Raw genomic sequence first — 17,403 nt, forward strand, 5'->3', positions numbered from 1 at the left:
GGAGAGCCCAGGCTGCAGACACCTCCCTCAGGAGATCTCCTTTTATTGCAGAGAGGCTATTAGGAAGGCAAAAGGTGACACATGGTTCTTCAAGGATCAGACACAACAGGACAGCGCCTCAAGAGAAGTGCTATGAACCCAGGAAATTACCTCTAAGTATGATTATCAGAAAAAAAAAAACCAAAACCCGAGGAGATGCATAAAATATACCCTGGGCACTCTGCAGAGAAGGGGAGACAAATTACAGTTGGTGGTGCAAGGTCCATTGGATTAGCTTCCTCAGGGCTTTCTTGAGCTCCTTGTTCCTCATGCTGTAGATGAGGGGGTTCACTGCTGGAGGCACCACCGAGTACAGAACTGCCACCACCAGGTCCAGGGATGGGGAGGAGATGGAGGGGGTTTCAGGTGAGCAAATAGGCCAGTGGTGACAACCAGGGAGACCACAGCCAGGTGAGGGAGGCACGTGGAAAAGGCTTTGTGCCGTCCCTGCTCAGAGGGGATCCTCAGCACGGCCCTGAAGATCTGCACATAGGACAGCACAATGAAAACAAAACAACCGAAAACTAAAAAACAACTTAATATAAGAAGCCCAGCTTCCCTGAGGTAGGTGTCTGAGCAGGAGAGCTTGAGGATCTGGGGGATTTCACAGAAGAACTGGTCCAGGGCATTGCCCTGGCAGAGTGGTATAGAAAATGTATTGGCCGTGTGCAGCACAGCATTGAGAAACCCACTGCCCCAGGCAGCTGCTGCCATGTGGACACAAGCTCTGCTGCCCAGGAGGGTCCCGTAGTGCAGGGGTTGGCAGATGGCAACATAGCGGTCATAGGACATGACAGTGAGAAGGGCGTACTCAGCTCCAAGCAGGAAGACAATCAGAAAGACTTGAGCAGCACAGCCTGCATAGGAGATGGACCTGACGTCCAATAGGGAATTGGCCACGGCTTTGGGCACTGTGGTGGAGATGGAGCCCAGGTCGAGGAGGGAGAGGTTGAGGAGGAGGAAGTACATGGGGGTGTGGAGGTGGTGGTCGCAGGCTATGGCAGTGATGATGAGGCCATTGGCCAGGAGAGCAGCCAGGTAGATGCCCAGGAAGAGCCAGAAGTGCAAGAGCTGCAGCTCCCGTGTGTCTGCGAATGCCAGGAGGAGGAACTCATTGATGGAGCTCCTGTTGGACATTTGCTGGCTCTTGGGAAGAGGTCTGGTTGAAAAAAATGAAAGGACAGGGAAAATTAGGACATCTTCCTCTGAGCAAAGCCACTCCATTTCTCATATAAACACCCCCCAATTGAAATGCATTTCCCTTCTCTGGTTTCTGCTGGCTGAGTGTGTTGTGAGGAGCTGAGGAGTCAGCTGTGCTCAGCTGCAGTGGGTACATGGAGCTGGTTTGTGACACCTCCAATGTTGACAACCGATGTCAGATGTTCTCCACCTTTAATAGAGAAATTAAATCTCTGCAGTCATGACTCAGAAGAGTGCAGGCTGCCGAAGACAGGCTTAGCCTTTCCTTAGAAGGATTTTGTCTGTGGTTTTTATTTTCCACCATCACATCTGGGGAGAGCTCTTTTGAGGGGTAGAAATACTCATTTTAGGATGGAAAAATGGGAACAGGACAGCAATGGGAATGTGACAGGACAGGCAAAAAGGCTCAGCTCTTTGTAGCTTAGTGCAGAGTCAGGAGAGATGCAGTGTCCATTAGACTGTCACCCAGCTGCCCTGCACTTTTGATTCTGCTGCCTTGAAGATGATGACAAACAGAAATTACTTTTAAATAATCCCCCAAAACTAGACTGTGATGAGAGATGGGGAGTCCTGGTTCAAAGAGCAGATCTGCAAATGGTTCTTTTTTCCCAGCCCAGAGGTGGAGTTGTGATTGAGGGAGAAGGACAGAGTCCCTCTCAGAGAGAAGCAAAGGCCTCTGAGAGGAGAGAACTGACCTCCAAGGGAAAGCTCAGCACTCCCTGGGATCCTACAGCACAGCCATGCTCTTCTGGGGCAGCTCCCAAGCCCAGCAGCACAGGCAAAGCAGACAGTCCGATGTCCTGAAGATGGGATGTCCTAAAGGCAGAGCCAGCTCATTGCTCAGCAGACAACGCCCAGCAGACATCTAGAGTGAGGGACCACAAGAGAGCAGCCTGAAGGCAGCCTAGCCCAGGGCTTGGCTGCAGTTTCCTCCCACTCCCTGCCCATGTCTCTGCTGCCTGGAGCTGTCCCTGCCAGGAGCTGGTGCTCTGCCCACACCTCTCCTCCCTGTCCCTGCTCACAGAGCCCATCCCACCCTCTGTGTGCTCAGCTCTGCCCTGCAGACCCCTCCTGGCACCAGGGCACTGCCCAAGGGGATCCCAATGCTCCTTGAGAAGTGCCATGGCAAATGTCCCAGGGGCGATCTCAAGCTGTAATCAGCCCTCACAAACAACGCACCCTCTCAAGAGCAGAAGGACCCTGCCCTGCCCTTCCAGGGGGTCGCTCCTTCCACCCACAGCTTCTCCCTGCAGTGCCCTGGGCAGCTCCCCGGGCAGGCTGAGTGCTGACCCTGGCAGGCGGCAGAGTCCCTGCCCCGGCACACAGCCCCTGGGCTGCAGGGACCCTGCTCTGAAGGACACAACTGGGCACCCCTGCCTGCACACCTGCATTCTCAGCCACTCAAACTTGCCTCTGCACAGGGAGTCCACCTGGCACATCCCAGGAGCTGTGGGCTCTGCCAGCTTGAGGGGATGCCTCCAGGAACCGCATCGGCATTGCCCTGCACCCAGAGACTTACCGTGTCAAGGGCTCTGAAGATTTCTCCTTCCCTGAGCTCTCAGCAAGCCTCCCATTTCCAACTGCCTTTAAGCTCTCTCTGCCTCGCTGTTCTCCCCTCCATGCCTGCAGGCAGAGCCCTCAGCCCTGCTGTGCTCTGCAGAGGAGCTGCTCCTGGCCAGAGATGTCTCTCTGCAGCACAGCCCACTTGCCATGAGCTCCCTTTGTCCCAGGAGACCAGCAGCAGAGGCCCAGCCCAAGGCGGCATGTTAATGACCCCTCTGGTGGGTTTGGGGATGAGTCCATGAAGCTCAGGCCCTGAGAGGAAGCTGATGAAACCTCTGCAGAAGTCACAGTCCGATGATGCAAACTCCACAGTTTCTTGGAGCATTAATGGGTCCCCCTGAGGGCCATCCCTGACAAAGCAACTCTGGGGCTGGTTAGAGCAGGCAAGTGGAGGCAGTGATGACAGGTAGGCAAAGGAAAGGAAAAGATGATGTTGAGTAAACTTGGATCTGTTATATAAAGTTGAAGGGCCAGGCTGAGACCCCCAGCCCCTGGGAGGGGAGACCCTGTCCCTCACACGTGTCTCAGGGCTCTTCCTGGGCCACTGTGATGTGGGGATGTGCAATGCCTAGAGCAGGACTACCACACACTCTTTCTCAGGCTCACAGGTTGTGACAAGGGGGCGATGAAGTCCTGGTGCTCTAATGAGAAGATGTCTCCTCACAGGCATCCCCTGCAGAGAGAACAGCCACAGCCCAGCAGACCAAGACCTTGGCTGTGTTGGGGGCTTTCAGCCTTGCCACTGCCCCCAGATGTCTCCACCACAGCATGTCCTACGGTGTCCCACACCTGCACCTCTTTCCCTGCAGGCTCTCGACACCCAGCCTGCTCACCAACTTGGGTCTCACCTGAGCGTCTTCCTACCCTTACTGATATCTCTCCATCCTCACAGACTCTTCATTGAAATGCAAAGCTCTGGCTAATCCAGACTCTTGCTGGGTGGCCTCTTGTACCACAGAACTGCACTTGCAGGGACATTTCTTTCTCCTCGTGCCCAGACTCAAACTCCCAAGATTCACTTGGTGGCATCTTGTCTTTCTCATCATGATGTTTCCCAGTTTTGAGAAAAGCTCCACCATCTCTGAAACCACCTTTCAAGCAGTCTCAGGCTACTCCTAGACTGCCCTGAGCCTCTCCAACACTGGGCAAAGGGGCCAAAGCAGCCCAGGTCTCTCAGCCCCTCCACACAGCCCATCTGCTTAAGGCCCCAAACTCCACCTGGCCACATCTCCTCTGGCCACTCTCCAGCTCCTCCCAGCTCCAGCAAAAGAGGGAGCCGAGAACTGGGACAAAGCCATGTGTGGGGGTCCCTACCAGTGCGGTGTCAAGGGCCAGAAGAACTGCCCTGCTCTGGGTGACCATGCTCATCCTAACGCAGCCCCGCATGCAAGTGGCCTTCTTCACAGTGAGCAGAAACCACTGGCTCGGATGGTGTCCCTCGCAGTTGCCAGGCCCTTCTCCTCCTCAGAGTCCCTCCTCAGCACAGCAGGTCCCAGCTGGCCCTGATGTACACGTTGGTTCTTCTCCCTGAGGCCAGACTGGCCAATTCTCCTTGTCAACGTCACAAGGTTTCTTTTGGCCAAATCCCCGAGTTTCTCCAGGTCCCTCTGGACTGAAGCTCCATTTGGTCAGCGGTTACTGTTTGTGTGCGGGTGGCTCACCCTGATGGTGGTGGAGTCTCACAAGAGAACAGCATGAGGAGTTGCAGATCTCTACAGACCCAGGTAGGAATTGCCATGAAGAGAGTCTGCAAAACACCACAGGAGGGTACAAAGACCTTCCATGTATACAGGAGCTGGCCCCAGGATCACCTCAGCTCCCCAGGTCCCCCATGCACAGACAGTCACACACGTACAAATGACTCTCTCCAGCCCAACAGCACAGCACCATTGAGGCTGGAAGGCAGCCAGCTTCTACCTTCTCTGTGCTTCCTCTGCATGCTTGGTTTTTCATCAGGAGCTCCTTTCTCATCCATGCCTTCCTCCAGCCACCTTTTCTTGACTTTCTGCATTTGGGGTGGATCATTCTGAAGTTTGAAGCAGAGATCCTTAGCCACCAAACAGCTCTCTACACCCTTCTCTGCAGGGCCATATCCCATGGGATTCTTCTAAGCATGGCGGCCAGGAGGTCAGCTTCTGCTCTCCTCAAGTCCTGCTCTTGGCCTTCTTCCCATCTCTCAGGATCCTACACTCTGCTTTCTCGCCCCTGACTGTTACATCTCTGACCAGCTCTTCCTTCTTTGTAAGCATGAAGTCCTGCAGGGCATCTCATCTCTTCTTCTCTCCACTCTGCTCCCACCAGCGAGTAGCTTTGGGGGCAGCAAGGGAACTTGCTAAAACTTCAGTGTGAACAGGAGTCAAATGGACAGTGACCTGTGGATAAGTTCACAGTGGAGGTACATCAGCTGAGGTGATGGTTGCCTTTGGAAAAGCCCCTGACAGAACATGTACACACCAGTGACCGCACACCCAATAATCCAAACCCCCTTTGATCTTTAATGGCTTGAGTGATATCAGCCCTGTTCTGCAGTTGGAGTAGATGGTCCCTTCCAGCTTGAACTAAACTAAACTATTCTATTCTATTCTATTCTATTCTATTCTATTCTATTCTATTCTATTCTATTCTATTCTATTCTATTCTATTCCATTCCATTCCATTCCATTCCATTCCATTCCATTCCATTCCATTCCATTCCATTCCATTCCAATGTTTCCTCCCTGTTTCAAATCTTTCACTTTTTCATAATCTTCTGAGATTCTTTCTTTTATTTGCACTGGTGTGGCTCTTTGCCCCCCGACCTCCCCTCCCCCCGACCTCCAGTTCTCCCAGAGCCACCCCAGTGCTCCCAGTCCAGCTCCCAGGCTCCCTGCAGTGCTCCGAGTTGTGCTCCAGTTCTCCTGAGGAGAAGGGTCTGGGCACTACATGGGACACCATACAAGCCAGTGGTGCATGTTCACTATGAACAAGGCCACCTGCATACAGGTCTGCATTAGGATGACCATGGCCACCCAGACCATCTTGAGACTGGTTGAAGTGTGGTTTCAGAGATGGTGGAGTTTTTCTCAACATTGGAAAGCAACACAAGAAAGAAATAATGCCACAAAGGGAAGCTTTGGAAGTTGAGACTGGGCATGAGGCTGTCATGTCACGTTGACTTACACGAAACATCATTCCAAGTGCAGTGTTGTGGTACAAGAGGCCACCCAGCAAGAGTCTGGATTAGCCAAAGCTTTGTATTTCAACACACAACCCATGAGGATGGACAGATATCAGTAAGGACAGGAAGATGCTCAAGTGAGAGCAAGGTTGGTGTGGTGGGTTGACTCTGGCTGGAGGCCAGGTGCCCACCAGAGCCGCTCTCTCACTCCCCTCATTCACCAAACAGGAGAGAAAAGGTATAACGAAATGCTTGTGGGTCGAGATAAGGACAGGGAGAGATCACTCACTAATTACCATCACGAGCAAAACAGACTGAACTTAGAGAGGGAATTCATCTAATTTATTACTAGGCAAAACAGAGTAGAGGAATGAGAAATAAAATCAACTCTTAAAACACCTCCCCCCAACCCTCCCATCTTCCTGGGCTCAACCTCACTCCCGGCTTCAATCTCTGCCCCCCCTCAGCGACACAGGGGGATGGGGAATAGGGGTTACGGTCAGTTCATCTCACGGTGTTTCTGCCGCTTCTTCCTCCTCAGGGGGAGGACTCCTCTCATCGTTCCCCTGCTCCAACATGGAGTCCCTCTCACGGGGTGCAGACCTTTACGAACTGCTCCAGCGTGGGTCTCTCACACGGCGTGCAGACCTTCAGGAGCAGACTGCTCCAGTGTGGGGTCCCCCACGGGGTCACAAGTCCTGCCAGCAAACCTGCTCTGGTGTGGGCTCCTCTCTCCACGGGTCCACAGGTCCTGCCAGGAGCTTGCTCCAGCATGGGCTTCCCACGGGCCACAGCCTCCTTCGGGTGCCTCCACCTGCTCTGGCGTGGGGTCCTCCACCGGCTGCAGGTGGAATCTCTACACCCCCTCATCCTTCCTCCATGGGCTGCAGGGGGACAGCCTGCCTCACCATCGTCTTCACCACGGGCTGCAGGGGGATCTCTGCTCTGGCACCTGGAACACCTCCTCCCCCTCCATCTGCACTGACCTTGGTGTCTGCAGAGTTTCTTACATCTTCTCACTCCTGTCTCCGACTGCAAAAGCTCTCTCTAACTGTTTTTCTCCTTCTTAAATATGTTATCACAGAGGCGCTGATTGGCTTGGCCTTGGCCAGCGGCGGGTCCGTCTTGGAGCCGGCTGGTATTGGCTCTATCAGACACAGGGGAAGCTTCTAGCAGCTTCTCACAGAAGCCACCCCTGTAGCCCCCCCGCTACCAAAACCTTGCCACGCAAACCCAACCCAGTTGGCAAGCACAGTGGATGTCCAGAGCCTTCCAGGAAACAGGTGCAGGCATAGGACACCATAGGACAAGCTATGGTGGAGATGGTCAAGGGAGATGACAAAGTTGAAAGCCCCCAACAGAGCTGAGGTCTTTCTCCCGTTGGCTGTGGCTGTTGTCTGTCTCACCAAGGCCTACCAGGAGACACCTAATCCTTACAGCACGAGGGCCTCATGGCCTCTTTGACTCCACCCAAGAGCCTGGGAGGTGTCGTACCATTGTCCTGCACTTGGCATTGCATGTCCCCACGACACCCTGCCCCAGGAAGAGCCCTGAGACACGTGTGAGGGACAGGGTCTCCCCTCCCAGGGGATGGGGGTCACAGCTTGGCCCTTTGGCTCAATCAAACACATCCAGGTTTACTCAGCATCAGAGCCACCTTGCCATGGCCTTTGCCTACCTGTCATCACTGCCTCCACTTGCCTGCTCTAACCAGCCCCAGAGTTGCTTTGTCAGGGATGGCCCTCAGGGGGACCCATTAATGCTCCAAGAAACTGTGGAGTTTGCATCGGACTGTGACTTCTGCAGAGGTTTCATCAGCTTCCTCTCAGGGCCTGAGCTTCATGGACTTGTCCCCAAACCCACCAGAGGGGTCATTAACATGCTGCCTTGGGCTGGGCCTCTGCTGCTGAGCTGCTCCAGGCTCCTGGGATGGAGGGAGCTCATGGCAAGTGGGCTGTGCTGCAGAGAGACATCTCTGCCCAGGAGCAGCTCCTCTGCTAAGTGCAGCAGAGTGAAGGGCACTGCCAGGGTATCTCAGGGAGATGAGCAAGGAAGATGAAGAGCTTAAAGGTGGTCAGGACTGGGAGGCTGACTGAGAGCTGAAAAGAAGAGAAATCTTCAGAGCCCTTGACACGGTAAGTCTCTGGGTGCAGGGCAATGCAGCTGTAGTTCCTGGAGGCATCTCCTCAAGCTGGCAGAGCCCACAGCTGATGGGATCTGTAAGAGGGGCTTTTTTTAGGCAATTTTAAATAACTTGTGAAGACATAGTCTGCATCTGGAGATGCACAGGGCTGTATTTCAGATCAGAGTCCCTTCAACGCAGGGTTTTGTGTGCAGGGACAGGGACTTTTCTGCGTTCCAGGATCAATGCTCAGCCTGCCTGGGGATCTCCCCATGGCACTGCAGGCAGAAGCTGTGGGTAGAAGGATGAATGTCTGGTAGGGCAGGACAGTGTGGTTCTGCTGTTGAGAGAGTGCTGCATGTTTCCAGGCTGCTCACAGCTCCAGATCACCCCTGGGACACTTCACAGGGAACTTTTTAAGAAGGAAATCAAGGCAGGGGCTACCTGGAAGTAAAGGTGCGTCCCAGGGTTGGTGCTTTCTATTTCTTGCTGTGATGGTAGGTGAAAATGGTAATGAAGCTGTCAGGATTGCACAAGAATGAAACACCTCTAGAATTACAGTGAGTGAAGAACGTGGTTTCTCAAGGCACCTGATAAAGTCATTTCACCCTTTCCTCTGCCTACAGAAAGCATTCACATCACCTTTGAGGTGTCTTCAGGGGTGATCTGCTCTTCTCCTTAAGACCTGCCAACACAGAGGTGCCCCTGGGCAGGGCCCTGCTGCCAGGAGGGGTCTGCAGGGCAGAGCTGAGCACACAGAGGGTGGGATGGGCTCTGTGAGCAGGGACAGGGAGGAGAGGTGTGGGCAGAGCACCAGCTCCTGGCAGGGACTGCTCCAGGCAGCAGAGACATGGGCAGGGAGTGGGAGGAAACTGCAGCCAAGCCCTGGGCTAGGCTGCCTTCAGGCTGCTCTCTTGTGGTCCCTCACTCTAGATGTCTGCTGGGCGTTGTCTGCTGAGCAATGAGCTGACTCTGCCTTTAGGACATCCCATCTTCAGGACATCGGACTGTCTGCTTTGCCTGTGCTGCTGGGCTTGGGAGCTGCCCCAGAAGAGCACGGCTGTGCTGTAGGATCCCAGGGAGTGCTGAGCTTTCCCTTGGAGGTCAGTTCTCTCCTCTCAGAGGCCTTTGCTTCCCTCAGAGAGGGGCTGTGTCCTTCTCTCTCCATCACAACTCCACCTCTGGGCTGGGAAAGATAAGCGTTTGCAGATCTGCCCTTTTAAACAAGATTCCCCTGCTGTCATCAGAGACTAGTTTTGGGATTATTTTAAAGTGTAATTTTTGTGTGAGGTCATCTTCAAGGTAGCACAAACAAAAGTGCAGGGCAGCTGGGTGACAGTGTAATGAACGCTACAGCTCTCGTGACTCTGCACTAAGCCACAAAGAGCTGAGCCTTTTTGCCTGTCCTGTCACATTCCCATTGCTGTCCTCTTCCCATTTCCATCCTAAAATGAGTATTTCTACCCCTCAAAAGAGCGCTCCCCAGATGTGATGGTGGAAAATAAAAACCACAGAATGAAATGCTAAGCCTGTCTTCGGCAGCCTGCGCTCTTCTGAGTCATGAGTGCAGAGATTTAATTTTTCCATTAAAGGTGGATTGCATTTGACATCGGTTGTCAACATTGGAGGTGTCACAAACCAGCTCCATGTACCCACTGCAGCTGAGCACAGCTGACTCCTCAGCTCCTCACAACACACTCAGCCAGCAGAAACCAGAGAAGGGAAAGGCATTTCAGTTGGGGGTGTTTATATGAGAAATGGAGTGGCTTTGCTCAGAGGAAGATGTCCTAATTTTCCCTGTCCTTTCATTTTGTTCAACCAGACCTCTTCCCAAGAGCCAGCAAATGTCCAATGGCAGCTCCATCACTGAGTTCCTTCTCTTGGCATTCACAGACACACGGGAGCTGCAGCTCTTGCACTTCTGGCTCTTCCTGGGCATCTACCTGGCTGCTCTCCTGGCCAATGGCCTCATCATCACTGCCATAGCCTGCGACCACCACCTCCACACCCCCATGTACTTCTTCCTCCTCAACCTCCTCATCCTCGACCTGGGCTCCATCTCCACCACTGTGCCCAAAGCCGTGGCCAATTCCCTATTGGACGTAAGGACCATCTCCCACACAGGATGTGCTGCTCAATGCTTTCTGATTGTCTTCCTGCTTGGAGCTGAGTACGCCCTTCTCACTGTCATGGCCTACGATCGCTACGTTGCCATCTGCCAACCCCTGCACTACGGGACCCTCCTGGGCAGCAGAGCTTGTGTCCACATGGCAGCAGCTGCCTGGGGCAGTGGGTTTCTCACTGCTGTGCTGCACACGGCCAATACATTTTCTATACCACTCTGCCAGGGTAATGCTGTAGACCAATTCTTCTGTGAAGTTCCCCAGATCCTCAGGCTCTCCTGCTCAGACACCTACCTCAGGGAAGTTGGGCTTCTTATATTAAGCTGTTTTTTAGTTTTTGGGTGTTTCATTTTCATTGTGCTGTCCTATGTGCAGATCTTCAGGGCCGTGCTGAGGATCCCCTCTGAGCAGGGATGGCACAAAGCCTTTTCCATGTGCCTCCCTCACCTGGCCGTGGTCTCCCTGGTTGTCACCACTGGCCTATTTGCTCACCTGAAACCCCCCTCCATCTCCTCCCCATCCCTGGACCTGGTGGTGGCAGTTCTGTACTCGGTGGTGCCTCCAGCAGTGAACCCCCTCATCTACAGCATGAGGAACCAGGAGCTCAAGGAGGCCCTGAGGAAGCTAATCCAATGGACCTTGCACCACCAACTGTAACTTGTCTCCCCTTCTCTGCAGAGTGCCCAGGGTATATTTTATGCATCTCCTTGGGTTTTGTTTTTTTTTCTCTGATAATCATACTTACAGGTAATTTCCTGGGTTCATAGCACTTCTCTTGAGGTGCTGTCCTGTTGTGTCTGATCCTTGAAGAGCCATGTGTCACCTTTTGCCTTCCTAATAGCCTCTCTGCAATAAAAGGGGATCTCCTGAGGGAGGTGCCTGCAGCCTGGGCTCTCCTTGATACAGTTGTGGCGAAGAACAAGTGTGTTGGCTTTGCATGGCAAGGTTTTGGTAGCTGGGGGGCTACAGCGGTGGCTTCTGTGAGAAGCTGCTAGAAGCTTCCCCTGTGTCTGATAGAGCCAATGCCAGCCGGCTCCAAGATGAACCCGCCGCTGGCCAAGGCCAAGCCAATCAGCGCCTCTGTGATAACATATTTAAGAAGAAGAAAAACAGTTACAGAGAGTTTTTGCAGCCGGAGACAGGAGTGAGAAGATGTAAGAAACTCTGCAGACACCAAGGTCAGTGCAGATGGAGGGGGAGGAGGTGCTCCAGGCGCCAGAGCAGAGATCCCCCTGCAGCCCATGGTGAAGACGATGGTGAGGCAGGCTGTCCCCCTGCAGCCCATGGAGGAAGGATGAGGGGGTGTAGAGATTCCACCTGCAGCCGGTGGAGGACCCCACGCCGGAGCAGGTGGAGGCACCCGAAGGAGGCTGTGGCCCGTGGAAGCCCACGCTGGAGCAAGTTCCTGGCAGGACCGGTGGACCCGTGAAGAGGGGAACCCACGCCAGGGCAGGTTTGCTGGCAGGACTTGTGACCTCGTGGGGGACCCACGCTGGAGCAGTTTGCTCCTGAAGGTCTGCACGCCGTGTGAGAGACCCACGCTGGAGCAGGGGAATGATGAGAGGAGTCCTCCCCCTGAGGATGAAGAAGCGGCAGAAACACCGTGAGATGAACTGACCGTAACCCCCATTCCCCGTCCCCCTGTGCCGCTGAGGGGGGGAAGGTTGAAGCCGGGAGTGAAGTTGAGCCCAGGAAGATGGGAGGGTTGGGGGGAGGTGTTTTAAGAGTTGATTTTATTTTCTCATTCCTCTACTCTGTTTTGCCTAGTAATAAACTAGATGAATTCCCTCTCTAAGTTTGGTCTGTTTTGCTCGTGACGATAATTAGTGAGTGATCTCTCCCTGTCCTTATCTCGACCCACAAGCATTTCGTTATACCTTTTCTCTCCTGTTTGGTGAATGAGGGGAGTGAGAGAGCGGCTCTGGTGGGCACCTGGCCCCCAGCCAGGGTCAACCCACCACAACAAGCCAGAGGAACTGGACTTTCGAAGTCTCTTCCGCCTGGTTTTCTCCTTCTGTTTGGGGAAATAATCTCATGGTATCACTGTTAGACACCAAGCACTTAGTTGAAGGCTCTCGTCTTGGTGTCCAGGGGCATTGGAAATGGTGCGCGAGCTCCCAGTCACCTTCCTCAGGCTGTCACAGGTATGACGGGGCTGATGGCAGAGTGGAAAGGAATCTGGCATGGTCAGGAGAGGATGGGGACACTGCAGGTACTCTGGGGTGGGAAGTGAATGGAGACTCAGAAGGTGAAAGACCCTGAGATGAAGTCCCCCCAGGGCAGAGCACTCACTCCAGGTACCCACAAAGAAAGACTCTGCAGTGCTGTGGGAGTCCGTGAAGATGCAGCAGGCACAGGGCAGGAGAGTGGAGAGATGCAGGAGGTGCCTGAGGAGCCGCAGGGCCAGGACTCTGCTGGTGTCCTGGGGAGCAGGGCTGGCGGGGAGGCAGAGTGGGGCAAAGGCGGTCAGGGCTGGGGATCCCCTGCAGCGTCAATGCAGGAGAGGCCGAGAGGGAGTGGCCTGCGCTGGCACTTGGGGCCAGCTGCAGGCCTGGGGCCGATGGGGAGGCTGAGACCCCCCTCTGCCTCCCAGCAGCTGCTGTGCCCTTCCGAGGGGCTGGGGCTGTGGGCTGAGTGCCCAGAGCTCTGCAGCAGCCCAGACTGCCAGCCCAGACTGGGCTGCTCTGCTGGGCTGTGCTGGGGAGAGGGCAGGGAAGGTGGGGGAGAGCCGGGGAGGGGATGGGCTGCCACGGGGACTGTGCTGCTGGAGATGTTTCCCCACCCCAAGAACGCACCCTGCTCTATCTAGTGCCTGCACTGCAGGGCCGGGGGGCCATGTTGGGCAGCAGAGCTTGGCCAGCCCAGCTGAGGAGGTCTCCTCTTCTTGCCCCACGCTCTTCAGACCACTGTCAGCCTATAGGCATTGCCACAGTGTCTCTGCGCTGGCTGTTGGGTGTCTCCATGTGCCCTGCTCTGAGCCCATGCAGGGACCTGCTGTGGGTGTCTCTGCTGGAGCTGGCCACCATGGCCTGCCTGCACAGTCCCAGGAGATCCTGGACAGGCTGCCCTTGGTGATGGGCTGTGATGGTCCTCAGCCCACAGCAGGTACTGAACACCAGCCCAGGAATGCTTCCCTGGGGATGAGTGCCTCACGCTGTGCTGGCTGCACGTGTGAGCCTCGGGGGATGTCCTCACACTATGGTTCTTCTGGGTACAAAAGGGGAACCATCATCTCCCAAAGTGATTTCAGCTGGGTGGGAGCTGTCAGTGTTGCAGAAAGGCTGGCACACAGAAAGACTATTTGAAAAAGGACAATCATTTCATTGGGCTCCAGTCCAAACCCCTCCTCAGACAGCTCCTGATAGATCAGGTGCTCAGGGCCTTGTCTCAACAAATTTGGAATATCTCCACTGGCTGAGATCCCACCATCTCCCCCGGGTCCTGGCTCCAGTGTTTGGCTCTGAGGGATTTCTCAAAACAGGGCAGCTCTCTCAGCCTCTCCTTGGACATAACATGCTCCAGGCCCCGACCACCCTTCTGGCCACTGCTGGAAAAATCTCCACTCGGTCAGGGTTGGTCTGGCTGCTGCTGTGGACCAGAGGCTGGATCATGAGCTGTCCTGGTGTCAGCTGAGACAGAGTTAATTGTCTTCCCAGCAGCCAGTCTGGGGCTGTGTTTGGGATTTGTGCTGGAAACAGTGTTGATAACATAGAGATGTTTTTGTTACACAGAGATGTTTTTGTTGTTGCTGAGCAGGGCTTACACAGAGTCAAGGCCTTTTCTGGACCTTCCACTGAAAGCTGCCCCCAGAGCTCCACCAGGGCCGGTGTTTCCTGTCAGCTGAAGGAGCCGTCTGTTCTGTGAGACAGTCCCGCACGGGCTCTGGAGATGGGAGGGAACCGGAGGCTCTCAGAGCTCTGGCGGCCCAGCTCTGGCTGGGCTGTTTGTCCCTCCCCGGGTGCCTTCCTGGTGCGCCTGGGGATCCCTGCCCTGGAACACGCCAGGAGCACAGGCACCACTGCTATGGGAGACACGCTGCCACAGCTGCCCCGCCCACCAGCTGCCGGGGGAAGTCCCACCCTGTCCCAGCAGCCGCAGGGGCCACTTGCCCCGCAAGTCCCTCTCCTCTCCTGGCCATGTGCTCTGCTGGGATTGGCTGGCAGCACCGGCCACCCCTGCCGGCTTACATCAGACCCGGAAGGCCCTTCCCCTGCACACACCGCGGCCGCCATTTTGCTCTGGCCACCCTTCCAGGACAGGGGGTGCCGCCCTTCCCTGGCTGTGAGCCGCCATCTTGGTGAATGGCATACTGCTCTGTGATTGGCTAACAGCCATTTCTTGACACCATCACCCTCGTGTGCTCTCAAGCAGCCCCTGTGATTGACTGGCAGGACCGGCTGCCCCGTCCTGTTGTCCTCAGGGGCACGTCACAAAGGAAGCGCCCTGTCATTACATACAGAGAGGAGGCCGCTTCTGCCTGCCTCCTTTCATCCTGCCTGGTGATTGGCTGGCAGCCCTTTGTTGACAGCATCATAGCCAGGTGTTCTCAGGCAGCCTTGAATTGGCTGCGTGTCTCCTTTGGACCAGGAAGTGCTCAAATAGGAAAAGAGATACCATATATATGATATATAGAAATAGATTTATAACAGGGGGTGTATAATTATATTAATAAATTTATTTATTTATTTATAAATAGATACAATAATATATCATTAATTATAATAATAATAAAATTTAATATATTTTATAACATATTAATTATATTAATTATTATATAATGATATATGTGGTTTTTACATATACATTTCTAAAGCTACAGACAGAGCTTGTTAGGTCATAGCTTCTTTAGTAACTGACAGGCCAAGAGTAGCCTCATGGCTTATGTAGATGCTTGTGAGGTCCCTGGAGACTGAATACCTCAACAACGAGTACATGGCATATAGGAGGATATGTGCTTGTGAGGTTACTCTCAGCTGAGGAGCTGATAGGCCCGGAGCAGGCCCATGGACTGTGTAGGGTGTTGTGAGGTCACTGCTTCCCGAATAGCTGACAGGGCAGGAGCAGGCAGATGGTCTGTGTGGGTGGTTGTGAGGTCACTGGTTCCCAGGTAGCTGGAAGGCCAGGCGAAGGCCAAAAGCTTGTGTAGGGGTTGGTGAGATCATTAGTGCCTGAGCACTTGCTAGGCCAGGAGAAGGCCCGTGGGCTGTGCAGGTTCTCATGAGGTCTCTCTTGCCTGAGGAGCTGATAGGCCAGGAGCAGGCTTATGGATAGTGCAGGTGCTTGTGAGGCTCCTGGTGCCTGAGGAGGTGATAGGCCAGGAGCTGGCAGATGTCTGGTGAATGTCCTTGTGATGTCAGTGGTGCCTGAGTACCTGATAAGCCAGGAAGAGGCACATGGCAGTGGTAGATGCTATGACATCACCTGTGGCTGAGTAGTGGATAGGCCAGGAGTATGCCCATGGCTTGTGCAGGAGCTCGTCATTTCCCTGCTGCTGGAGTAGCTTTTAGGCCAAGAGCAGGGATATGGCTTGTGTGGGTGTTTCTGATGTCATCAAAATAATATTTAGACCCCACCCAAACATGGCTTTTTGGAAGAACCAACGTCAGCAGAAGCCTGTACACAGCACACACACACACACGTGTGACAGTGTGACCCATGAGCACACAGCAGCACGCAGTAGGAGGGTGTGAGGTCACGGTCACTGTAACTCCCGAGCAGAGAGCGCTGGCAGTGGGAGGGCTGTGAGGTCACCGTCAGTCTAAGTGCTGCTCAGAGAGCGGTGGCACTAGGAGGGTGTGAGGTGACGTCAGCGACGGCAGCCCGTGGCCGTGGGGCTTGGTGCCGAGCGGGCGTGTGCATCAGAGGGGCTTGCCGGAGGCCGGGAGCTGCCCAGCCCTGTGCCTGCGAGGCTGAAGGAGCAGCCCCTGCAGCCCTGGCTGGAGCAGTCGGGGTGGGGGTGGCTCGGGGGCCCCGCAGGGATGTGCCTGGGCACGGTGCCGGGAGGAAACCACAGACTGCCTGCCGGGGCGCTGCGGGGGGAGCGCGGCGAGCGCTGCCAGGCCACGTGGGCTGTGGTTTGTGCACCTGCAGGCTCCGGCTCCCGATCTGCCTGTGGGGAATAACAGCCCCTGGGTGACACGCAGAGAGTCAGGGACACATCTGAGCCTCGGGGCTGCGTGTCTGCTGCCAGGGCAGGGACAAGTCCCAGCTCAGGCTCCTGCAAGGGACCGGCCATGGGGCTCCGTGGGGGGGGACGGGTGAGCTAGCACTCCTGGCATGGAGCTCTTCTCCTGGCTGAGGACTTTTCCCAGCTGCTCTCCCAGCACAGCGGGGGCTGTAGCAGGGGCAGGGGCTGTTTCCTTTCCAAGCTGACACAGCTCCGTGGTTCCCATGGCTTGACGGTGCCTGGACACTCACGCCTTGGCTTCTTGGGTGAGCCCAGCAGAGGAGATGCTCATTGCTCCCCGTGCCCACAGCACGGGTCGAGGGGTGACAGACCCATTTCCCCTCCACAACCGGATTGTCCCGTGACGATCCCCCACTGCAGTGATGATGACACCCGCAGCGAAACATCTATGTCCCTCATATATGGTCATGAACGGCGCTGGAGAAGTTCATTGGAGGGCTTGGCTGTGTCGGAGGGGAGATCGCTCCCGATAATGTCTAAAAAGGTGCTGCTGATTTGATTGGCTCCTCCTGCAGCTGGGTCGGCATCGACAGAGATATATTACCCTCCCATCATCGTTGTCCCCGTGATTCCCCAGGAGGCGTGAGAGGGAGTGGGGTTCCGCAGGGCTGTGCCAGCAGGGCAGAAGGCTGAGGATGGGGATGGAGGGACTCCTGTCCCCTCAGGTGCTGTGGCTGCTCCTCTGGGTGCAGCTGTGCAGGGGTAAGTGCCGACATCCTTGTCCCAGCGATGGGGCCAGCGGGCTCCAGTGGGGTCATCGGGACACCCCTGGGAATGGGGTTGCTTTAGAGGTGCCACTGAGGTGAGGGACAGATGTTGCTCCAGTCGATGGAACGTCTGCCTTTGCCTGTGCCTCTCTGGGTGGGAGAGGGAGCTGTGGGCCTGGGGGCACGGGGCTGTACAGGGGTTTCTGGGCTGGTGAGGAGAAGGTGCCCTGTGCAGGGCCGGGCACGGTGTGCGGATGGGCATGGGGTTGTTGAGGTGGGAGGAGGTGCTTCAGGTTGTGGGGTGG

At 55.1% G+C, this 17,403-nt stretch overlaps 1 protein-coding gene and 1 pseudogene across 1 annotated transcript; one reads left to right on the forward strand and one right to left on the reverse strand.

Annotated features, from left to right (window-relative positions):
• Positions 1–241: 241 nt before the first annotated feature.
• Positions 242–801, reverse strand: LOC129196902 (olfactory receptor 14J1-like; annotated as a pseudogene).
• Positions 802–10,306: 9,505 nt separating this feature from the next.
• LOC129196903 (olfactory receptor 14A16-like) lies at positions 10,307–16,977 on the forward strand (the record flags this gene model as incomplete). The annotated part of the gene is made up of 2 exons (XM_054804870.1): positions 10,307–10,768; positions 16,969–16,977. Coding segments are annotated over 2 exons (471 nt in total), but the record flags the coding sequence as incomplete, so codon positions are not given.
• Positions 16,978–17,403: the final 426 nt, after the last annotated feature.

Source organism: Grus americana, chromosome 27 (assembly GCF_028858705.1).
Source record: "Grus americana isolate bGruAme1 chromosome 27, bGruAme1.mat, whole genome shotgun sequence".
In the NCBI taxonomy this organism is placed as follows: domain Eukaryota; kingdom Metazoa; phylum Chordata; class Aves; order Gruiformes; family Gruidae; genus Grus; species Grus americana.